Here is a 26040-nt window from a genome sequence, read left to right as displayed (position 1 = left end):
GATTGTTTCATCTTCTTTATCTTGTGCTAAACCCATTTATTCAGTAGCTAGGTTTCCATCCAATTGGCAACCGATGTTCATGCGAATATTCAAAAATCTGCATAAAAACAATATGCACATTTTTTCCACCAGAGATGTTTTCATCAAATTTACTTACTGATAAAAGGCTGTGCGTGATGACGTAGTGCACATGAAAATACATTTTGCGGTTAAATACCCATGTACCGAATAAAAAATACAAGTGAAATGGGTTTCCATCGCATTTTAAACTCTACTGATGGTTATATAGCGAGTGTTCCCACTGCTATTGGCACGTGTGCTCTAGCCAACAGTTCACAATACACCTACATTAGTGGTTTCCAACCATTATTCGTTACTGTACCACCAACTGAATTTTACTCTACACAGAGTACCACCTCATGTGAATTTTACCAGTAGGTCTATGGTCTCATGAGTCTTCGTCAAGTACCCCCTGTGGATAGGCCAAGTACCCCTGATTGGGAACCCCTGGCCTACACAAGGAGATTATTATGGACAAAAGAACAAGATCATTTTTATTTGTCAAACGGTAGCCAAGCATTGATGATCATGTCACAAGAATAAGACCCTCAATCTTTATTGGAAAGGAGCATCAAGCTCATCACCTTGAAGTTAATCATAATTTATTTCATCTGAAGCCTAATAAAAACTCATGCTTTCCTGACCAGTCATAGTGGGACTGCACACAACATGTCTTCGCGTGACTCCAAGCTTGCTTCGATAAAATTGTTATTATATCAATATTTGTGCATAAAAACATTTCAACCGACATTTCTCGCATAATTCATTTTATCAACACAAAAATATCCCACCTTGTCTAGTGTATTTTGTTTTTAGACATTTGGAAAGTTTACCAGTAAATGTTCTATTTCCATCAGGCAAGTCCATGAGATGTTTTTATCTGACATGTACTTTACTCACATAAAAAGGTTGTATGGAAACCTGGTTAATGAGTCTAAATCATTAACGTTAGCTGTTTGATTGCATCAACCTAACTTGCCAATGTTAACTAGCTGGCTATCTAGCTAGGCTACTAAACCTAACGTTAGTAGTTTTGTTAGCTAGCTTTAGATTGGATCATTATACCTAATTTTAGATTACTAAACTGCTTTTATTAACCCATACCTTGTTGTCCATGAAAATGTGTGTTTGCCCTGTCATGAGGCAGGCAACCAGGCAGGAGAGGAGTGTGAGCGAAGAAGGAAACCAAGTGGAATTCAGTCAAGCAACATGCTGGTGCAACCAAACATACACTGCTCAAAAAAATAAAGGGAACACTTAAACAACACAATGTAACTCCAAGTCAATCACACTTCTGTGAAATCAAACTGTCCACTTAGGAAGCAACACTGATTGACAATACATTTCACATGCTGTTGTGCAAATGGAATAGACAACAGGTGGAAATTATAGGCAATTAGCAAGACACTCCCAATAAAGGAGTGGTTCTGCAGTTGGTGACCACAGACCACTTCTCAGTTCCTATGCTTCCTGGCTGATGTTTTGGTTACTTTTGAATGCTGGCGGTGCTTTCACTCTAGTGGTAGCATGAGACGGAGTCTAAAACCCACACAAGTGGCTCAGGTAGTGCAGCTCATCCAGGATGGCACATCAATGCGAGCTGTGGCAAGAAGGTTTACTGTGTCTGTCAGCGTAGTGTCCAGAGCATGGAGGCCAAGATTGGCAAATTCGCCACTGGCGCCCTGTGCTCTTCACAGATGAAAGCAGGTTCACACTGAGCACATGTGACAGACGTGACAGAGTCTGGAGACGCCGTGGAGAATGTTCTGCTGCCTGCAACATCCTCCAGCATGACCAGTTTGGCAGTGGGTCAGTCATGGTGTGGGGTGGCATTTCTTTGGGGGGCCGCACAGCCCTCCATGTGCTCGCCAGAGGTAGCCTGACTGCCATTAGGTACCGAGATGAGATCCTCAGACCCCTTGTGAGACCATATGCTGGTGCGGTTGGCCCTGGGTTCCTCCTAATGCAAGACAATGCTAGACCTCATGTGGCTGGAGTGTGTCAGCAGTTCCTGCAAGAGGAAGGCATTGATGCTATGGACTGGCCCGCCCGTTCCCCAGACCTGAATCCAATTGAGCACATCTGGGACATCATGTCTTGTTGCACCATAGACTGTCCAGGAGTTGGCGGATGCTTTAGTCCAGGTCTGGGAGGAGATCCCTCAGGAGACCATCCGCCACCTCAACAGGAGCATGCCCAGGCGTTGTAGGGAGGTCATACAGGCACGTGGAGGCCACACACACTACTGAGCCTCATTTGGACTTGTTTTAAGGATATTACATCAAAGTTGGATCAGCCTGTAGTGTGGTTTCCACTTTAATTTTGAGTGTGAGTCCAAATCCAGACCTCCATGGGTTGATACATTTGATTTCCATTGATCATTTTTGTGTGATTTTGTTGTCAGCACATTCAACTATGTAAAGAAAAAAGTATTTAATAAGAATATGTCATTCATTCAGATCTAGGATGTGTTATTTTAGTGTTCCCTTTATTTTTTTGAGCAGTGTAGTTGTTGAGAGGCGTGGTTGATGAGGCTCTGTAGGTTGTAGCTAGGAGACCACTGTGACCGACAAGTGAATCCACAGCGAGCGTGGGGGCTGCCGTGTGAAATCCCAGGGACAGGGGCTGTGGTTCAATCCCCTTGTCCACTTACCCTCGCCTTATGCCCTTGGGGGAATCACCGTCACCATCTTGGAGGCCGGTCCAAGTGATTAGCCAAGCAAGGGACGTTTGCAATGTAAGCAATGTAATTTTGCGAGTGTACAATTATGTTCAATTCGGGGCCTGAAACTCCCGTGATTGAATTCGTGCCGATTGTACATCCGCTAAGAAAAGCAGACAAAAAATAAAACCTCAACGTCAATATATGGAGTCAACATACAAGTGTAAGTAAAAACTAATGTAAATAAGTTTGAAATTGTGCCGTCATGTGCATTTAGTAACACAAACATGTCTCGTAAAAGTAATTATGTTTTTGTTTGGTTAGCTTTTGGAAATTGTAGAAATAAAGTTCCAGCTAGGCAGGCTAACGTTATTTAGCTAATTAATTTGCTAGCTATCATACAGTATGCGTATATTAATAATTATATATTTAATGTAAGTAGACATACAATCATAATTGACTGTAGCGCATATAAAGCACCCACATTCCTTCCTCCCTCGCCCCAAGCTACCGGTGGCTGAAAACATAATGAACAAGTTACGAATTTCTGGGCAAGGGCAGTCCATTTAAAAATCATTCTTTCGTCCCTCGCCCCTTACCCTGCAAGTGTATACTCGTCAGACGTCATGATACGTCATCAGAAGTTTCCACTTAATTTGAGGGCTGAGGTGATAGGGTGTGTCTTTTAAGTGTTTGGACTGCAGCCAGGGTTCTATTCACTAGACAAAACAGAGGCAAAAGGGCTGAAATTGGGGAGGGTACAGTGTCAACTTGTCCAATAAGAAACGTCTGCTTTCTTTTCCATTTTTCTCAGTTTTTCTATGATGTGGACTATTGAATATGTCTGGTAAACAAGTTTGGTGCTGCTGCTTTGAAAGTGGTGTAAATGCTGTCTCGCTGCACATTTTCTGTCGGCTCTGCACAGGTTGTGCAATAGAGTTACCACAATCCTGAAAGATAATTTCCCTCTGGAGACAAAGGAAACCTGTCATACTAAAGGACTAATGGAACATGTGTAAATGTGCCAGTTATCAATCTGTAGGTCTGTGCTTTAAGAGTTCTGGCATTAGACCAGAGAACAATGACCCTTTCTTCCTTCAATTAGACCTTGTGAACGTATTCAGTGTCAGAAACAAACTTTCTGCCTTTGAACAGTGTCAGCACCACTTTCTATTTAGAGAATGTCTCTTAACCTCAGTTCGACCTACTTCAGTCTCTAACAGATGCACAGTGTTGTTGGATTTATCTTAGCCTGTGGGCTTGGTGTCAAACAGGACAAAATGTTGTGGCTGTGGAGGTCAAAAGGTCAATGCGACTGAAAACAGGGAACAGGGAAGGCTTCTGTTACACCCAGGGGAGAAATCACATGCATTCATTATTAATCAAAAAAAAGGGGGAAAGCAAGCTACGGCCTAAACACCGCTGTCACTCACTGAGGTGCATGTTCCGGTAAGCCTAGATGGTCTAACATATTGGCTTAACCCATACTAAATGACAGGCTGGCACAATTTGTGTCTAGCTCATCAATGGGGGTGCAACTAGTACTTCAGCTGGACACTTTAATTTGAGATCCATACTAATGTTGCCAAGGAGGGCTGTAAAAATATGCACTCATTTATAACAGTGGCTTTCCTGATGTTCAAATCAAGAGATTTTCTTCAAATTATTCTTTAAAGTTTTTCTGTACATCAAATTTATGTTTTCTGTCATAGAGATATTTAGCTGTTCATAACTTCTAGTTAAACTGCCAAAACATGGCATCATTGATTATCCACAAAGCAGCAAGTATTTCCTGTATTTTTTGTTTAGTCGTTTACTGTCCTATTAAAACTCTTCAGTTCAGTTGCTGTATTGATATGGCTTGCTGCCTGGAACGAAGGTGAAATGGGCCTTTTAAAAGTCCATTCCTGGAATCAACCCAGCTCTGTCCAAGGTTGTTTTAGTCTGGACACATTTAGTCTGATGCCAACTATAGACTAATTGGGATTATTGGAGCCCCTATGTGTGACTTTGACCACTGAATACGGGTCTGTGTAATGGTTATGGATGTCATTGTCGATGGTTGTGAAATGTAGGCTAATACAACATTAAGTTCAGTTATTGACTTTTAGCAAGCATTGCATTCAGCAATATCCTCTTTACGCTGTATTAGACTATATTACAAAATATCCTTACAAATGTTATTTATGTTTCATATATCATTCCAGCGCAAGGTTTTCACTGTATGGATGATATTTTCTTCTCCATTGAGAAACATTTTATTTTGAGGCAGGATTTTTAGGAATGGCGGTTGGTTGTCTTGTGATTTCCAAAATGCAACCCCCAACTAGTGTTGTTACCTTTCCACCAGCATCCCCGAGCAACACCATTGGTCCTCACCTAGCAACAACATGATGATTTGACACCCCCTGATGAATGATGGGGAATGAGGGCCCCGCCCCTGAAACTGGTGTCTGCGTTGTTGTTTAAAAATAAAAACATTTTAAAGGGATGAAAGAAAAATTGATTTCACGCTCATATCGTTACATGGCTGGTGTCTGGAGAAAAAACCTGTTCTGTGTCCCATGTGTGTGGCAGCTCTTTCCTTGACAAGAAAGAGGAGTGATCCTTTTCTCTCTCTTCTACTCATCCTCTCGAATACACATACGGTCACACACACAAAGCAGAGGCAGAAACTGCCAGGCATGCGCCGGCGCAAGATCCATGCAGCTACTCAGGTGCTGAAGCACAGACAGAGAAAACAAAGATGGCCGTTCCTTTTCCACGTTGCCATGTTTGACGTGAGCAACGGACGTGAATAACATTGTAAATAAGATGTGACTCTACTCGCTCACTCACTCTTTTTGATCCCTGAAAAATCTAACCCAGTCTATTGTCGTTTCTTACACTACTCTGGATATCCTCCTCTTTTATTCCTTTTCTCTCCCTCCCTCTTCCTCTCGGTCTTTTTAAACAAAGAGCCATTCGATTTGGTGAAACAAATGGCCCCCTGATACCATTTGACCCCTCCATTAAAATGTCACTGGCCTCAGATGAAATAATGACCACAGTATAGGGACCGAGAATCTCAGCTATTTTATAAGCACATTTGATTAACTGATGTAGTTAACTGCTTTCATCAATTTGTTTTCCTCTCAGCATTACCATTAGTATGTAGGTTTTCTCTCAGCATTAGTATGTCAGTTTCCTCTTAGCATTAGTATGTCAGTTTCCTCTTAGCATTAGTATGTCAGTTTCCTCTCAGAATTAGCATATTTTGTCAGTTTCCTCTGAGCATTAGCATTAGTATGTCAGTTTCCTCTCAGCATATGTATCAGTTTCCACTTAGCATTAGCATTAGTATGTCAGTTTCCTCTCAGCATATGTATCAGTTTCCACTTAGCATTAGCATTAGTATGTCCGGTTTCCTCTCAACAGTAGCATTAGTAAGTCAGTTTCCTCTCAGCATTAGTATGTCAGTTTCCTCTCAGCATTAGTATGTCAGTTTCCTCTTAGCATTAGTATTAGTATGTCCGTTTCATTTCAGCATTAGGATTAGTATGTCAGTTTCCTCGCAGCATTAGGATTAGTATGTCAGTTTCCTCGCAGCATTAGGATTAGTATGTCAGTTTCCTCGCAGCATTAGCATTAGTATGTCAGTTTCCTCTCAGCATTAGTATGTCAGTTTCCTCTCAGCATTAGTATGTCAGTTTCCTCTCAGCACTAGTATGTCAGTTTCCTCTCAGCACTAGTATGTCAGTTTCCTCTCAGCACTAGTATGTCATTTTCCTCTCAGCATTAGTATGTCAGTTTCCTCTCAGCATTAGCTGATGTAGTTAACTGCTTTCATCAATTTGTTTCCTCTCAGCATTACCATTAGTATGGAAGTTCTCTCTCAGCATTAGTATGTCAGTTTCCTCTCAGCCATAGGATTGGTATGTAATTTCCCTCACTGCATTAGTATGTCAGTTTCCTCTCAGCATTAGCATTATGTCCATTTCCTCTCATTATTAGTATGTCAGTTTCCTCTCAGCATTAGTATGACAGTTTCCTCCCAGTATTAGCATTATGTCCATTTCCTCTCATTATTAGTATGTCAGTTTCCTCTCAGCATTAGTATGACAGTTTCCTCCCAGTATTAGCATTATGTCCATTTCCTCTCATTATTTGTATGTCCGTTTCCTCTCAGCATTAGCATTATTATGTCCATTTCCTCTCATTATTAATATGTCAGTTTCCTCTCAGCATTAGTATGTCAGTTTTCTCTCAGCATTGGCATTATTATGTCCGTTTCCTTTCAGCATTAGCATTATTGTCAGTTTCCATTCAGCATTAGCATTAGTATATCAGTTTCCTTTCAGCATTATTATGTCAGTTTCCTCTCAGCATTAGCATTTGTATGTCAGTTTCCTCTCAGCATTAGCATTAGTATGTCAGTTTCCTCTCAGCATTAGCATTATTATGTCCGTTTCCTTTCAGCATTAGCATTAGTATGTCAGTTTCCTCTCAGCATTAGCATTATTATGTCCATTTCCTCTCAGCATTAGTTTGTCAGTTTCCTCTCAGCATTAGCATTACACGGAACCCAAACCGGCTGCACGCATGCGCCATCGTGCATACATTTATTTTGTCCCCCCACACAAAATGCGATCACGACATGCAGGTTAAAATATCAAAACAAACTCTGAACCAATTACATTAATTTGGGGACAGGGCGAAAAGCATTAAACATTTATGGCAATTTAGCTAGCTAGCTTGCACTTGCTAGCTAATTTGTCCTATTTAGCTAGCTTGCTGTTGCTTTCTAATTTGTCCTGGGATATAAACATTGAGTTGTTATTTTACCTGAAATGCACAAGGTCCTCTACTCCGACAATTAATCCACACATAAAACGGCCAACCAAATCGTTTCTAGTCATCTCTCCTCCTTCCAGGCTTTTTCTTTTTTGAACTTATATGGTGATTGGCATCTAAACTTTCATAGTATTACCACGACGACCGACAACAGAGTTCATTGTTAAATCACCCACGTGGGTATAACCGATGAGGAGATGGCACGTGGATATCTGCTTCTATAAACCAATAGGGAGATGGGAGAGGCAGGACTTGCACAGCGATCTGTGTCACAAATAGAACTGACTTCTATTTTAGCGCAGACCAGTGTGGATGCAATAATTGAAAAATATAGATTTCTACATTTAATTTGCAATGCTCACGCACGCTACGTGAGCATTGTAGTCAGGGTGTTAGAGTGTCAGTTTCCTCTCAGCATTAGCATTAGTATGTCAGTTTCCTCTCAGCATTAGTATGTCAGTTTCCTCTCAGCGTTAGTAAATCAGTTTCTTCGCAGCATTAATATGTCAGTTTCCTCTCAGCATTAGTATGTCCAGTTTCCTCTCAGCATTAGCATTAGGAAGTCAGTTTCCTCTCAGCATTAGTATGTCAGTTTCCTCTCAGTATTAGCATTGGTATTTCAGTTTCCTCTCAGCATTAGCATTAGTATGTCAGTTTCCTCTCAGCAGTAGTGTGTCAGTTTCCTCTCAGCATTAGTATGTCAGTTTCCTCTCAGCATTAGCATTAGTTTGTCAGTTTCCTCTCAGCATTAGCATTAGTTCGTCAGTTTCCTCTCAGCATTAGCATTGGTATTTCAGTTTCCTCTCAGCATTATTATGTCAGTTTCCTTTCAGCATTAGCATTAGTATGTCAGTTTCCTCTCAGCATTAGTGTGTCAGTTTCCTCTCAGCATTAGTATGTCAGTTTCCTCTCAGCATTAGCATTAGTATGTCAGTTTCCTCTCAGCATTAGTATGCCAGTTTCCTCTCAGCATTAGTATGTCAGTTTCCTCTCAGCATTAGCATTAGTATGTCAGTTTCCTCTCAGCATTAGTGTGTCAGTTTCCTCTCAGCATTAGTATGTCAGTTTCCTCTCAGCATTAGCATTAGTATGTCAGTTTCCTCTCAGCATTAGTATGCCAGTTTCCTCTCAGCATTAGTATGTCAGTTTCCTCTCAGCATTAGCATTAGTATGTCAGTTTCCTCTCAGCATTAGTATGTCAGTTTCCTCTCAGAATTAGTATTAGTATGTCAGTTTCCTCTCAACATTAGCATTATTGTGTCAGTACTCAGCAGGACCTTTTCTAGTTTTTTTCATAATGTATGACCCAATGGAAGTTGTCATTCTTTAATAGACACAGTCAGCAATTAGTATTCCAAAGTTATAGGATCAGCCGTCTGTTGTACATTAACAGATTTTATAGAAAAAAAGGATGGATAGGTATTTTGCCTCTTCCCTTCCCACCTGTGTGAGAGTGTGTGAGAGAGATACAGAAAATTACCATCAGCACCATCCAACCTCCCCCTTCAGTCTGTCCTCTACACTTTCTCCCCTATCCCATCTCTCACTTGGGCACTTCCAGCTGGTGGGTGGGGGAGAAGTACACACACACACACACACACACACACACACACACACACACACACACACACACACACACACACGTACGATCCCTCACATTCCCTCTATCCCCCCCCCTCCCTTCCTACCCCAGCTGGCTCCCTCACACCATTCATACACACAGACACTCACTTACACTCTCTTTCTCTCTCTCACACACACACACACATACATACACACACACACACACAGACAGATCCACGCGGAGCACCGGCCCAGGTACCGCCATGGACCAGGAGGGGAACCTGAAGAGGACGGCTAGAAACAGAGCGTGGTTACCGTAGTAACCGTTTCTCTTCTCTCCACCTCTGTGTCTGGTGATGCTCGTGGCTCTCTTGCTCCTGGATTCTACACTGACTGAGGTTGACACAGAAACAGGAGGAGACGTTTCCTCATCTTTTCTCCTGCCTACCCTTATCCTCCGACACTCTCCTTGTCAGCAGGACGGAACTCTTTTTCCCTTTCCTTATCTTTTTCTCTGAGATCGTTGGCTTCCACTTCCCTGGGATTTCTACCGTTTTTTTGTATTCCGCCATGGCTCACGCAGCCTCCGCATTGAAGAAGAACCGGGACGTGGATGTCAATGCTATCGAGGATGAGAAAGAAAAGAAAAGGAGAATTAAGAAACTAGCGTCCCGGGAACAAAAGAGAAAGGTACTTTCACTGGAGCGAGACTCCCTGCTCAGCCACATCCCCATTGTGTTCATATGGGCAGCACACACACACACAATTCTCTCATGTCACTAAGCTGCCATGCATTCAATGTAGTGTGTGTGCGCTCACGTGCACGTAACCTTGTTGAATTTCACCTGTTAGTTAAGCATCAGCCTGGGGCCTTGTTCATGGTGCGTAGTGGTAAGGTCGTACTTGGCATCTGGCACTTATGCTGTCTAACACTATTGTCTAATCTACAGCTAAACACGGGGCTCCCCCAAATACTACAGCATCTCCGCCACTGTTATACTCCAAAATCAGCATCTCTCAGTGTGCGGATTCAAAAGCCTTGATCTTACAGCTTATCAAATGGACAGGGGTATGGTACTGATCCAAACTACTCCTGGTTCATTAGTGATCCAAAGAGTTCTGTACTGTTCCTGGCATGTGGTTATGTTGTGGTCCAGTCGAGAGCATCTGTGTGCAGCTGGATACACAGACGTCCATATATAATGCATATTTCTGTTATTTATTGATGGAAAAGCTTTCCATATGATGGAGGAGAATACATGTGGGTTAATGCTTGCTCTTGTATCTGCTATATGCACATGGTTCTGGTTTTGCTGGACAAATAGGTTGAAGTCATAAATAGCTAGAGAATGTCTTGCTGGACGTAAAGCATCCACTGCTTGATGTTTACTGGATGCAAGTATTTCACCCATGAGATCTATTCAATAGAACTGACATTTATTGTCTTTGCTTCTATTTATGCACAATATATTGTTATTTGACCCCATCATTGACAATGTATTTTTTTACATCTATGAAAATATTATTTTTGAACAAAAACCTTAAAGGTGACTGATTTAATTTACTTGATTATGTACATTATCTTTGTGCGTGTGTGTGTGTGTTCCTGGTGTCCATGAGGGATATTATTATTATTATTATTATTATTATTATAGAGACTCATATTTCATGTCGGGCTGAGGGAGCTCTTCTCCATTTATTGATTGCCTGCAAGTATAGCACGCTCCATTCAGATAATCAGTTTCCCCTTTCTCCTCTGAGCTGTGTCCTTCCTCATGTCCTCATGCTTCTTCCTCCCTCCCTCTCTCACAAAGAAATGCACAGACACCTCACATGCTCATTTTGTTGCTAGGTAGAAATGGAAATGTGTTAATGCACATGTAATTTTATAATTGTATTTTAGTCATTTAGCAGACACTCTTATACAGTAGTGAGTGCACACAATTTTCATTTTTTGTACTGGTCCCATGTGAGAATCAAACCCACAACCCTGGCATTGTAAGGTCCATGCTCTACCAACTGAGACACACAGGACCCTCAAACCTTTTCTACACTACAGTATTAGCCAGTCTATCTCAGATCCTGTTATATTCTACATTATAAACTGGTTGGTTCGAGCCCTGAATGCTGATTGGCTGACAGCCATGGTATATCAGACAATATACCATGGGTATGACAAAACATGTATTTTTACTGCTCTGATTACATTGGTTACCAGTTTATAATTGCAATAAGGCACCTCGGGATTTTGCGGTATATGGCCAATATACCATGGCTAATAGCTGTATCCAGGCACTCTGCGTTGCGCCGTGCAATATAACCTCCCTTAGTCGTGATTATATTGGCTATACCACACCCTCTTGTTCCTTATTGCTTAAGTACCTGATGGGCTTGGCTGAGCTTGGCCTGCATCATTTACTACTGTCTGGTGGCCCTCCAACAATACCTGATGGGAGAGAGAAAAAGAAGGAAAGAGTGGGGGAGAGAGAAAAAGAGAAGGAGCGAGAGAGAGAAAGAAGTAGTGAGAGAGTTGGTGAGATAGAGGAAAATTGCTGACTGAGGAGCCCTTCTGCCTCTCTTATCAGCCTTCACTCAGTGCTGTACGGGCCTAATGGAATGGAGGTGTCTGGAGGATTGCTTTTGGCGGAGGGGACCACTAACCTTCCTCACCCCAGAAGGAGCTGCTGTGCATGGAGGTATCGTAGCCTGCCAGTGAAAAGAACACCTCCTACTGACACACAGTGAGGGGGATCAGGGGAGAGGTCAGGGTATTCAAGCCCGAGTTGGCACTAGGAGCTAAGGAGGTAGGAGAGGGGTCACTGTTTCCTTATCATACAGGTTATCATACCACCTTTACTTAAATTGTTATTATCTCTGAGACATAGCAAAAAGCTTGCGGATTCCCTAAGAGCTTGGCTACAGCAACAGTAGTAAGAAGAGACTGCTGTAGGTGTTAGAGAGGAGAAAGAGAGGAGGAAGCAGTCTTGAGGGACGACTGGAGGCACTCATCCTCCTCTTACCAGACTAAGCACGTGTAGCTCACAAAATGGGAGTCTCCAATCCTCTCTCTGTCTCTCTATCAGGAATCAAGGTAAGGCCCAGATGCAGACTGTCAAAGTAACACTGTTTATTGTAGCAAACGGGGCAGGCAAAGACAGGTCAAGGCAGGCAGGGGTCGGAAATCCAGGGTAAGGAAAAGGTACAGGACGGCCGGCGGACTCAGGGTCAGGGACAGGCAGGGTTCAGTAATCCAGAGGTGGAGCAAAGGTGCAGGACGGCAGGCAGGCTCAGGGTCAGGACAGGCAAAGGTCAAAACCGGGAGGACTAGTAAAGAGAGGCTGTGAAACGATAGGTGCTGACAGGAAAAATGCTGGTAAGCTTGAACGAACAAGACGAACTGGCAACAAACAGACAGAGAACACATGTAAAAATACACAGGGGATAATTGGGAAAATGGGTGACATCTGGAGGGGGGTGGAGACAAGCACAAGGACAGGTGAAACCGATCAGGGCGTGACAGATTTCTTGAGTTATTTTAGATTAATTTGAACTATTTTCTGTCTACGGTGTCTCAAAATGGACAAAGTACTATTCAGTACAAACTGAAGCATGCTGATGCCTTTACTCGCACACATTTCTCTGTGTTCTGGAACAGCGAAACAAAGGCAGAACTAGCATTCATTCCTCTCTGTCCCCCTCCCCCTCCCACAAGAGACTATAATATGTGTAGAGAGAGAGAATGGTCCATCCTTAACCCGCTATGGAGAATTGCTGTGTGTGTTGTGGCTGATCGAGGACCAGTCCCAGGGGGGCAATTGTGACCAAGAGAAAGCCCTCATCTGTCAAATGGGCAGGCCACTCATCAAACTAAATGCTAAACTGAAACTGCCCCACAGATACACAAACCTCTGTCTAGCACTGCTTTTCAGAAATAGTCTACTGTGCTAGTGTACTTCAACAATTCTGGTTAAAACGAAGGAACCCCTTTATTTGATCTCATCATTGATTGCTTTTGTTCAGTTGCATTCAATATGCTGGCACCTCCAAAGCCCTTTAGCCATTTCTTTACAGTGAACAGTTGACTGTTACCCATGGTCATTGAAATGCTGTTCCTCAATCCTTCAATCTACAATACATCACCCTATTCTGTATATGGCTATCTATCTCACTGCAATATATTCCGTCTCCAAGGGGCCTGTGAGACGCTGTAATAGGGATCATTTTAATTATCGATCGAGCGGCTCAGTCGTCTGAGGGGTCCTGGAGAGCTGAGTGCTGGGGTGATTTACCAGTAAAGATGTAACTGGATCTACACCAGACTGGTGTGTTTGTCCTACTGGGATGGTACGCCATAACCCATGTATTCTCTGTGGTACACTCGAGATTGGAAGTGACTAGAATTGGTTCTGGTGTAGTGGAATAGAACACAGAATATGTTACCATAAAAAATGGTCTATTGTGTGGCTTTCATGTTATCAAAATCCGCCATGTTCTGGGTCTTGCCTCGGAGATGGACAGTGAGAGAGAGGGAGAGCGCGATGTTACTAGGCCTTAAGGTCATTTGAAGGTGATTGGCGTCCTCTTCTTTCTTCTTTTCTCTCCTCTCTTCTCTCTGCTCCGTGGTACGTTGTCATTCTGTTGCTGCTGTCATCACTCTGTCTTGTAGAGGCTGCCTCTGTCTCGTAGAGGCTGTATTGAGCAGGAGATGCTGATGCTGTGTGCGCATAAACTCTGGATCTCTGATGTAAGTTTGGCGTGAGGTGTAGCAGATTTCTGTCTACATGAGAGAGCTTCAACTGCAAGATTCTCCATCTTGTCTTTTTTTTCTTGTTATTTATTAAGACATCAGCTTCCTGACATTTTCTCTGAAGAGTGAAAATACAAACATGAAGTCTTGGCATAATCCTTTAATGATGTGCCCAGGGTCGGACATGATGTGCCCAGGGTCGGACATGATGTGCCCAGGGTCGGACATGATGTGCCCAGGGTCGGACATGATGGGGGCAAGAAAGGAGAGGAGAAAGGAGGGATGGCTGAGGAGATGAGAAGGCAGGACAGGAGAAGAATGGAAAGGTGAAAAGATGAGGAATGAGGAAGAGGTGAAGCAAAGAGAAGTACGGGTGCGGTAGTGAACTGAGGAGAGTAGAAAATGGGGTAGAGGAAATTACTAGAAATGGGGAGTAAAGAGCTGGAGGCAGGCACTAGGAGGGGGCTGCTGAAGTACCATAAGGATGTTCTGCATTTGAAGAGTTGAGCTCCCACACACACACTCGCACTCACGCACACACACACACTCACACATATGAATTCAGTGATGAACCCCCATCAACAGTATCTACCAGCTAAACCCACCTCCCCCACAGCCTGTCTGCCTGCGCTTCCCGGCACGGGTCCCCCAACCCCCCTTTCTCCACCCGCCCTGAAACCCCCTCTCGTCTTCTCTCTTACAAGGACTGCCCTCCATATGCACTCGCTCATACACACACACACACACACACACACCCATACAGAAAGTAAAATCCCAGATCTTGGGGCCATTCATCAGCACCCACCAACGATAGAAGCAGGGCATGTGCACCGATGCTTGTGTTGTAAGTTTCCCTTTCTTCCCCCGCCCCACCATCATCACAAGCATTAATCCCCCATGGTGCATCAAGGCCTCCTCCATCAGGCTGCTAAACATGCTGGCCCAGCCCCAAACACACAAATGCCCTCGACCATGCTCCCCCCATCCCCCTCACTCTCCAGCCAAACCCCTCCGCTCTATTGTGTGTGTGTGTGTGTGTGTGTGTGTGTGTGTGTGTGTGTACAGAACATGATAGTCCCATACCCTCACCTCTCTAATAACCCCTCCTGTTGTAGTTATACTGTCCCTCACACCAGTATTCTGACCCATGGGACACATTCTATGTGCATGGGACACATTCTATGTGCCTGCATTGGTAGAGGCAACTCTATCCACCCCCTCCCCACACAACCTCCCTCCCCACACATACCCTATCCTCCCTCCCCACCAACACCCCACCCTCCCTCCCCACACATAGCCTATCCTCCCTCCCCACAAACACCCCACCCTCCCCCCACACACACCCTCCCCTCCCTCCCCACAAACACCCTCCCCTCCCTCCCTGCCCACACACACCCTCCCCATACACACCCTACCCTCCCTCCCCACACACACCCTTCCTTCCCACACACCCTACCCGACCCACCCCACATACCCTACCCCCCCCCCACACACACCATACCTTCCCTTCCCACACCCACCCTACCCTCCCTCCCCACACATACTCTATCTTTTCTCCCCACACATACCCTACCTTCCCTCCCCACACACACCATACCTTCCCTCCCCACACACACCCTACCCTCCCTCCCCACACATACCCTACCTTTCCTCTCTCCCCACACACACCCTAACATCCCTCCCTCCCCACACACACCCTACCCTCCCTCCCTCCCTCTCCACACACACCCTACCTTCCCTTCCCACATACACCCTACCTTCCCTCCCCACACACACCCTCCCCTCCCTCCCCACACACACCCTCCCCTCCCTCCCCACACACATCCTCCCCTCCCTCCCCACACACACCCTACCTTCCCTCCCCACACACACCCTACCTTGCCTCCCCACACACACCCTCCCCTCCCTCCCCACACACACCCTACCTTCCCTCCCCACACACACCCTACCTTCTCTCCCCACACACACCCTACCCTCCCTCCCCGCACATACCTACCCTCCCTCCCTCCCCACACATACCGTACCTTCCCTCCCCACACACACCCTACCTTCCCTCCCCACACATATCCTCCCCACACACACCCTACCCTCTCTCCCTCCCCACACACACTCCCTCCCAACACACACCCTACCCTACCCTCCCTCCCCACACATACCCTACCTTCCCTCCCCACACACACCCTACCTTCCCTCCCCACACACACCCTACCCTCCCTCCCCACACATACCCTACCTTTCCTCTCTCCCCACACACACCCTACCTTCCGTTCCCACATACACCCTACCTACCTTCCCTCCCCACACACACCCTACCTTCCCTCCCCACACACACCCTACCCTCCCTCCCCACACATACAGTGGGGAGAACAAGTATTTGATACATTGCCGATTTTACATTGCAGGTTTTCATACTTACAAAGCATGTAGAGGTCTGTCATTTTTATCATAGGTATACTTCAACTGTGAGAGACGGAATCTAAAACAAACATCCAGAAAATCACATTGTATGATTTTTAAGTAATTAATTTGCATTTTATTGCATGACATAAGTATTTGATACATCAGAAAAGCAGAACTTAATATTTGGTACAGAAACCTTTGTTTACAATTACAGAGATCATACGTTTCCTGTAGTTCTTGACCAGATTTGCGCACACTGCAGCAGGGATTTTGGCCCACTCCTCCATACAGACCTTCTCCAGATCCTTCAGGTTTCGGGGCTGTCGCTGGGCAATACAGACTTTCAGCTCCCTCCAAAGATTTTCTATTGGGTTCAGGTCTGGAGACTGGCTTGGCTACTCCAGGACCTTGAGATGCTTCTTACGGAGCCACTCCTTAGTTGCCCTGGCTGTGTGTTTCGGGTCGTTGTCATGCTGGAAGACCCAGCCACGACCCTTCTTCAATGCTCTTACTGAGGGAAGGAGGTTGTTGGTCAATATCTCGCAATACATGGCCCCGTCCATCCTCCCCTCAATACGGTGCAGTCGTCCTGTCCCCTTTGCAGAAAAGCATCCCCAAAGAATGATGTTTCCACCTCCATGCTTCACGGTTGGGATGGTGTTCTTGGGGTTGTACTCATCCTTCTTCTTCCTCCAAACACGGCGAGTGGAGTTTAGACCAAAAAGCTCTATTTCTGTCTCATCAGACCACATGACGTTCCTCCTCTGGATCATCCAGATGGTCATTGGCAAACTTCAGATGGGCCTGGACATGTGCTGGCTTGAGCAGGGGGACCTTGCGTGCGCTCAGGATTTTAATCCATGACGGCGTAGTGTGTTACTAATGGATTTCTTTGAGACTGTGGTCCCAGCTTTCTTCAGGCCATTGACCAGGTTCTGCCATGTAGATCTGGGCTGATCCCTCACCTTCCTCATGATCATTGATGCCCCACGAGGTGAGATCTTGCATGGCGCCCCAGACCGAGGGTGATTGACCGTCATCTTGAACTTCTTCCATTTTCTAATAATTGTGCCAACAGTTGTTGCCTTCTCACCAAGCTGCTTGCCTATTGTCCTGTAGCCCATCCCAGCCTTGTGCAGGTCTACAATTTTATCCCTGATGTCCTTAAACAGCTCTCTGGTCTTGGCCATTGTGGAGAGGTTGGAGTCTGTTTGATTGAGGTTGTGGACAGGTGTCTTTTCTACAGGTAACGAGTTCAAACAGGTGCAGTTAATACAGGTAAAGTGTGGACAACAGGAGGGCTTCTTAAAGAAAAACTAACAGGTCTGTAAGAGCCGGAATTCTTACTGGTTGGTAGGTGATCAAATACTTATGTCATGCAATAAAATGCAAATTAATTACTTAAAAATCATACAATGTGATTTTCTGGATTTTTGTTTTAGATTCCGTCTCTCTTTTTTTTGTATTTAAAAAAAATGTTTTACCCCTTTTTCTCCCCAATTTCGTGGTATCCAATTGTTGTAGTAGCTACTATCTTGTCTCATTGCTACAACTCCCGTGCAGGCTCGGGAGAGACGAAGGCTGAATGTCATGCGTCCTCCGATACACAACCCAACCAGCCGTACTGCTTCTTAACACAGCGCGCATCCAACCCGGAAGCCAGCCGCACCAATGTGTCGGAGGCTACACCGTGCATCTGGCAACCTTGGCTAGCGCGCACTGCGCCCGGCCCGCCACAGGAGTCGCTGGTGCGCGATGAGACAAGGAGATCCCTACCGACCAATCGCTCCCTAACCCGGACGACGCTAGGCCAATTGTGCGTCGCCCCACGGACCACCCGGTCACGGCCGGTTACGACAGAGCCTGGGCGCGAACCCAGGGACTCTGATGGCACAGCTGGCGCTGCAGTACAGCGCCCTTAACCACTGCGCCACCCGGGAGGCAAGATTCCGTCTCTCACAGTTGAAGTGTACCTATGATAAAAATTACAGACCTCTACATGCTTTGTAAGTAGGAAAACCTGCAAAATCGGCAGTGTATCAGATACTTGTTCTCCCCACTGTACCTACCCTCCCTCCCCACACGTACCGCACCTTCCCTCCCCACACACACCCTCCCTCCCCACACACACCCTACCCTCCCTCCCTCCCCACACACACGCTCCCTCCCCACTCACACCCTACCCTCCCTCCCCACACATACCCTACCTACCCTACCTTCCCTCCCTCCCTCCCCACACACACCCTACCCCCATCTGGCCTCTGTCTACCTCAGCTTCATTTGTAGCTAACCACCTGCCAGTATCCCATCAGTAGCACTACTAAAGCAAGACTGTTTGTCTTGTAGGTTTTCCTTTACATATTTCATGTGTTATAGCATAATTGGCTTCTCAATTGATCTGTTGTACCACAAGGCGGAGGGAGAAAATAAATCAAAATTGCACTCGCACCATAATACTTGACTAGCCGTCTGTGTTAGAGCCATAAAAGATGATGACAAAAATCCCAAAATATTTTCACTATCTTTTGTATCATTTGAACATTATTTAGACTCTAGACCTATATCTGATCATTTGACCTTGTGCTTCTAAAACCCTGGTTCTACCACCCACTTTTGGTCACCAGAAAAGCCTCTATGTGTGGGCAGAGTTAGCCAGTCGGAGCCTGACCCTGTGTCCTGACCGGGGCTGGAAATGGGTTGTGTTGAGGGCAGATCGATGATAATCATAGAGCAGACACTCCTCCACAGTCAGCTCCCTCTGGGGGGGGGGATCAGAGACTTTCATGCTTAAAGAAAAATGCATTCTGTCTCTTCAGCTACCTCCTTATCTATTACTCCCAGGTGTTTGTGTTGCACAACACTCAGGATGTCTCACACAATGGCATCCAATTTTTCAGTATTTATTTGGTTAGTCTTTGTTTCTATTTTACATATGAAGAGATTGCTTTTCAATTTGATTCTGTGATCCTAGTTCCTCCTAGCATTTGACAGCTTTAAAGGTCCATCCCTATTAATAGATGTTTATTTTTGTATATATTTGTACCACCTTATTCGTTGGTCCTTGATAGTCATGTTGAATAGCGAGCTGGGTCCATTCTGCTTTACATCTATCACGCCCTGCTCTTCACCAGACTGGCTCAATTGATTGGACATTTTTAGGCTATATCATTACCTGGTTTTGAGTTTGTCTCAGACACAAACTTCTGTATTACTGCATGGACAAAAGCTGCCTTTTGTAGACGACAACCCCCTCAGGGAATAAATCATGTTTTCTCTTGGGATACAATTGAGCATGGAATGGACAGAGTCTTTGTAGCGGAGTAATTTGATCCGGCATGGAAATTGTAGCATTTCTAGAATATGTGTCACATGAGAGTACAGCGATAGGTGGAGAAAGAGAAAAGCAGTGGGTTTTGTCGATCAGCAGATAACACTGACCACAGAACTACACTGTGCTCTTCTGCGCTGTAGTGTAGAGTCCCTGGCCAATGCTCAGATTACAACGTTTAAACTTCTCATTCTGTTTTAATGAGCACCAATCTGGTTTTAGCACTTTTCCAGCAGCTACGCTTGTCTATATTGTTTAGACCATAAAAATCATTGTGTTTCCTTATTTATTGACCTGTCGAAGGCTTTTGATACGGTTGACCACTTCTTACTTGTTCATAGATTGTCTGAAATACCCCAAGATCAGGCATCTTGCAATTGGTTCTAGTGCTATCTGCTTTAAAACGTTTAGATTCACTCAGCACTGTTTTTTATCACTGGGGACCATTTTCATACACATCACTGCATTTTGTATAGTTCCGTTGGCTAGAAGTCTCTGACTACCATAAGGGCCCAGCATTTATCTACGTTTTGTATATTAAGCAGTTCTTCAGAGAATCCCCCACTACCTCAGCTCACCTATTAACTGGAGAGCCAGACATTTTCAGTCCGGCTCTCTGGACTTGCTGCTTCTGGAGGTCCCGCGGGTCTCCACTGACCTGGGGAAAAAATGCTTGAATAGACTTCAGGCCACCTTGAAATCAGACTCGCTGGTCTCCATTGGACAGTTTAGGTGGAGGTCAAAGGAGGTGATATGTGAGAGTTGTTTGTTTTGGTGAATCTTGTTGTATTTTCTGTATTGATATTATTTATTGTATGCTCATGTTCACAGGGCTCCTTTGCAAATGAGACCCTGGTCTCGTTGGTGACCCACCCTGTATCAATAAAAGTTCAATAAAATAAAAAGGATTTACTGTTAGGGAAAGGTTGATTATGGCTTCAAGGTGGGAATGGTATTACCATTGTTGTGTATAACGTATTCTTCCTTATGTCATATATCAGTGAAATGAGCCTGTGGTGACTGCAGTGTTCGAGTCCTTACTATGCACACGCGCACACACTCATTCTCACAGTACAATAACCAGCGGGGCTGAACAAATTCAGACAGAGCCCCAGTCCAAGCCTCATCAGTTGTGTGGGAACAGCATCTGCCAGAGAGAGAGACAGAGAAAGCAAAGCACTCAGGCTAATTCATGTTTGATGCTGAATTATTCAATACCAGCACTTTCAACAGATGCTACAGAGCCTCTGGTCAACAGTCAGCGCTTATTGTTTGATGGTGTTGTATCTAAGAAGTGCAAAAACACAGTGAAATAGATGTGTGAAATGACTGTACAGAATCCTTTCTACAAAGTAATGACTGTTACTGAGTATTTACTAAGGAAGGGTATAGGTTCAACTTTTGTATTTTATTTTCATTACAGTAGTTCAAAACAAAGTGCCTGTGTAGACTGGTTCTCTGGTCTCCATAGGCTTGATGGATGTTTGGTTCCTTTGGCTTTACAATGACCAGAATGTATCTTTTGTCTTTGAGTTCAAATGCCCTCTGAGCTCACTGGTCTGTGTTAGGAATCAATCAATGATAGCAAGGGCAAGTATAGAGTGTGAAAAGAGGCAGAGGAACATGAAGGAAAAGACTTGGCAAGAGAAAGGATAGAGAGGGGAGAAACAGATGAAATACAGAGAGGGGAGATGGATAAAGGAAGGGAACCAGGTTGATACAAGGAGAAGGTGAGTATTCAGTATTGGACACCCATACATACAGTGCCTTGCGAAAGTATTCGCCCCCCTTGAACTTTGCGACCTTTTGCCACATTTCAGGCTTCAAACATAAAGATATAAAACTGTATTTTTTTGTGAAGAATCAACAACAAGTGGGACACAATCATGAAGTGGAACGACATTTATTGGATATTTCAAACTTTTTTAACAAATCAAAAACTGAAAAATTGGGCGTGCAAAATTATTCAGCCCCTTTACTTTCAGTGCAGCAAACTCTCTCCAGAAGTTCAGTGAGGATCTCTAAATGATCCAATGTTGACCTAAATGACTAATGATGATAAATACAATCCACCTGTGTGTAATCAAGTCTCCGTATAAATGCACCTGCACTGTGATAGTCTCAGAGGTCCGTCAAAAGCGCAGAGAGCATCATGAAGAACAAGGAACACACCAGGCAGGTCCGAGATACTGTTGTGAAGAAGTTTAAAGCCGGATTTGGATACAAAAAGATTTCCCAAGCTTTAAACATCCCAAGGAGCACTGTGCAAGCGATAATATTGAAATGGAAGGAGTATCAGACCACTGCAAATCTACCAAGACCTGGCCGTCCCTCTAAACTTTCAGCTCATACAAGGAGAAGACTGATCAGAGATGCAGCCAAGAGGCCCATGATCACTCTGGATGAACTGCAGAGATCTACAGCTGAGGTGGGAGACTCTGTCCATAGGACAACAATCAGTCGTATATTGCACAGTGGCAAGAAGAAAGCCATTTCTTAAAGATATCCATAAAAAGTGTTGTTTAAAGTTTGCCACAAGCCACCTGGGAGACACACCAAACATGTGGAAGAAGGTGCTCTGGTCAGATGAAACCAAAATGGAACTTTTTGGGAAGATGGATGGAGCCAAATACAGGACCATTCTGGAAGAAAACCTGATGGAGTCTGCAAAAGACCTGAGACTGGGACGGAGATTTGTCTTCCAACAAGACAATGATCCAAAACATAAAGCAAAATCTACAATGGAATGGTTCAAAAATAAACATATCCAGGTGTTAGAATGGCCAAGTCAAAGTCCAGACCTGAATCCAATCGAGAATCTGTGGAAAGAACTGAAAACTGCTGTTCACAAATGCTCTCCATCCAACCTCACTGAGCTCGAGCTGTTTTGCAAGGAGGAATGGGAAAAAATGTCAGTCTCTCGATGTGCAAAACTGATAGACATATCCCAAGCGACTTACAGCTGTAATCGCAGCAAAAGGTGGCGCTACAAAGTATTAACTTAAGGGGGCTGAATAATTTTGCACGCCCAATTTTTCAGTTTTTGATTTGTTAAAAAGGTTTGAAATATCCAATAAATGTCGTTCCACTTCATGATTGTGTCCCAATTGTTGTTGATTCTTCACAAAAAAAATACAGTTTTATATCTTTATGTTTGAAGCCTGAAATGTGGCAAAAGGTCGCAAAGTTCAAGGGGGCCGAATACTTTCGCAAGGCACTGTATCTGAGGACATTGGGAGATGACATGGAAATCAGCCACTAGGGGCAGCAGTGAGCACTGTTACCTTCAAGTAGGTTTCAGATTTGCTAGAGTGTTGGGGATGGCGGATGGGCGTAAGCATTTGCCTCTGATTCCATAGGTTGCCAGTTTAAATCCAGCAATATCACTTTTTTTTATATATATATTTTTTTTTAAGCCGATCCCAAACCTTAATCTTTACCTTAACCATTCAGAGTTAATGCCTAACCTTAATATTAGGGAGTTAATGCCTAAACTTAATCTTAAACACTCTTGAAATTTGACATTTGGAACAACTTTGAAATTTGAGCAACATGGATGAACGTCTAATTCTGATGTGAGACTGTGAGAGCTTGTTGAACTAAGCACATAGCCAGGAGTAACATTTACAGTAAACCACTCACTATTCCAGCATATAGGCCTAGATGGTGCATCATCTCAGAATGACAATCACGGATGCTATTTTCGGCCCATTCTTTGAGAGTGTGCTGTTTTGGGTGCTGTGGTGTAGCTGTTCATAGTAATGAGAGGGGAATCCAGTGTGAGGAGTATTTGAACCCTGGGCTCATTTATTTCCATTCTGTCCTGTACTCTTACATTGTATTTTCTGTTCCTCCCTCTGGTTATCTCTCCCTTAGCCCATAAGTCTTAAAGGGGCACACACTCATTTAACATGAACATCACAGTTGTTAGACTGTATGGAAGTTAGACTGTGAAGTCCAAGATGGACAAAGGGGGTGCTGTTGGGGCTGTGTTTCTGGACCTAAGGAAGGCTTTTGATACTGTTAACCATGAGATTCTCATCACAAAATTGTCCAAGTTCAACTTTTCCCCTGATGCCTTGAGATGGATGAAATCATACCTTGAAGGCAGAACTCAGTGTGTCAGAGTGAGCAATGAGCTGTCGCCCACTCGTAGCTATGATGTGGGCGTGCCCCAAGGGTCTATACTGGGGCCCCTCCTGTTCAGCCTGTACATTAATGATCTGCCTTCTGTCTGTACTGGGTCTGAAGTTCAAATGTATGCAGATGATACAGTGAAATATGTGCATGCAAAGAGCAAACAACAAGCTGCACAAGAACTCACTACTGTAATGGTCCAGGTTACAAAGTGGCTCAGTAACTCGTGTTTGCATCTCAATGTGAAAAAAACTGTTTGCATGTTCTTCACAAAGAGGGCAACAGATGCTACTGAGCCAGATGTCTATGTGTCAGGGGAGAAGCTCCAGGTGGTATCCGATTTTAAGTACCTTGGCATTATACTTGATTCCAACCTCTCTTTTACAAAGCATGTGAAAAAGGTAATTCAAATAACCAAATTCAACCTAGCTAATTTCCGATTTATACGAAATTGTTTGACTACAGAGGTAGCAAAACTGTACTTCAAATCTATGATACTCCCCCACTTAACATACTGCTTGACTAGTTGGGCCCAAGCTTGCTGTACAACATTAAAACCTATTCAGTCTGTCTACAAACAGGCTCTCAAAGTGCTTGATAGGAAGCCCAATAGCCATCATCATTGTCACATCCTTAGAAAGCATGAGCTCTTGAGTTGGGAAAATCTTGTGCAATACACCGACGCATGTCTTGTATTCAAGATCCTTAATGGCCTGGCTCCCCCTCCACTCAGTATTTTTGTTAAACAGAAAACCCAGACATATGGCAGCAGATCCACAAGGTCTGCCATGAGAGGTGACTGTATAGTTCCCCTAAGGAAAAGCACCTTTAGTAAATCTGCATTCTCTGTGAGAGCTTCCCATGTCTGGAATACACTGCCATCAGACACACATAACTGCACCACATATCACACTTTCACAAAATGCTTGAAGACATGGCTAAAGGTCAATCAGATTTGTGAACATGGTCCCTAGCTATGTGTTGCCGCTTCCCATGTTGTCTGTTGTTTGTAGCTTGTGAGGTGTGGAAACACTTTGTTGCTTTTATGAATTTTGTCTTGCTGCTTTTTGTTTTATGTTGCTCTGTCTGTATGCTACGTCTTGCCTGTCCTATGTTGCTCTGTCTGTATGCTATGTCTTGCTTGTCCTATGTTGCTATGTCTTGCTTGTTCTATGCTGCTATTGTCTATATTGTAATTGTTTTTAATAACCTGCCCAGGGACTGCTGTTGAAAATTAGCCGGCTGCCTAAAACCGGCACTTTTACTGAAACGTTGATTAATGTGCACTGTCCCTGTAAAAATAAAAAAGAAACTAAACTAAACTATTGTGACTGCTACAGCTCTCCCATCATCAATGTACAGTAGCCTATATTGAGTGACACCCTGCTGTGAGATAAACAACCGTATGCTTGGACAACAGTCACTACCACTGTAAGTATGGATGTCGTTCATACAGTGAGATTTGAGTGAAGGCGTTAGTGCGGACTCTGTCCGTGTCAGCTGTCAGCCATCTTGAAGAGTGTGACGGCTCTTGACAAGCAAATGGCTGGGCCAGTAGCAAGGGTTGCATTGAAGATGCTTTAATCACCTAGGTCCTTCTCAATTAAAACACTAACCAGGTTTCCAAGGGTAGAAGAAACACTATAGCCCTCGTGCTGCCAGGAGTTTCTTGTTGATCATTACTGTTGGCCTACTTTGTTGATTACATGAATTTCAAAATGGATCCTATTCTTTCAGGGCAATAATTAAATAATGGCCTGAGATGTAAGATATGAAGGCTGAACTGAATGATGGGGTAATGATCCTAGTGCTCCATGAGTGCCAATGAAACTAGTAACGTTGTTAGCCAGAAGGCTGCCATTTTGAGCACTATGTGTCTGGAGGCTGCAAATGGCTGATTGTATGCGAGGGTGCTGCTGTGTGTATTTCCTATAGGAGACATTTGAAGGTGAGCTGCGATAGGGGTGGGGTAGAAAACAAAACGTGACCTGACAGTTTGAGTGTCTGTTTTTCTGACAGTGACATTATGGTACCTATCTTGATTTAGCAATGATTGTTAAAATGTATGATTTATTGTCATTTCGTTTCTGAATGATGTAGATTTGGTGAGCAGACCCATATAGGCATATGAAGTACAAAAAAAACCTGATGTCAAACGATAGGCTTCATGTGCTTCAGCTGTACTATTGCATGCTTGGCTGGCTGGCTGTTATTAACATGTGAGGTAGTGTTTAATTATAGGCCATTACTCTTCCCTCTCTGCTGCGACCATGCCAGTGTAACATGCTATAGCAGACAGCAGGCAATATG

At 44.2% G+C, this 26040-nt stretch overlaps 1 protein-coding gene across 46 annotated transcripts in view; it reads left to right on the top strand.

Annotated features, from left to right (window-relative positions):
- LOC110529831 (ankyrin-3) overlaps window positions 1–26040 on the top strand; it is a 163084-nt gene that overhangs the window by 29304 nt on the left and 107740 nt on the right. For 23 of the 46 annotated variants that reach the window (XM_090241583.1, XM_090241573.1, XM_090241565.1 and 20 more), the window contains exon 1: window positions 9198–9808. The exons of 16 other annotated variants lie outside the window; for them this stretch is intronic. In XM_090241583.1, coding sequence (XP_090097709.1) covers window positions 9689–9808 — 120 coding nt within the window. In that variant the 5' untranslated portion in view covers window positions 9198–9688. Of the gene's footprint in view, window positions 1–9190; window positions 9809–26040 lie in introns of those variants that run through there. 7 more of the 46 variants (XM_090241601.1, XM_090241623.1, XM_090241588.1 and 4 more) reach the window with 1 other exon arrangement.

Source organism: Oncorhynchus mykiss, chromosome 1 (assembly GCF_057628025.1).
Source record: "Oncorhynchus mykiss isolate SJ-2025 chromosome 1, ASM5762802v1, whole genome shotgun sequence".
NCBI lineage: Eukaryota > Metazoa > Chordata > Actinopteri > Salmoniformes > Salmonidae > Oncorhynchus > Oncorhynchus mykiss.
Note: the sequence above shows the minus strand (reverse complement) of the source record. Positions and strands in the feature narration are given on the sequence as shown.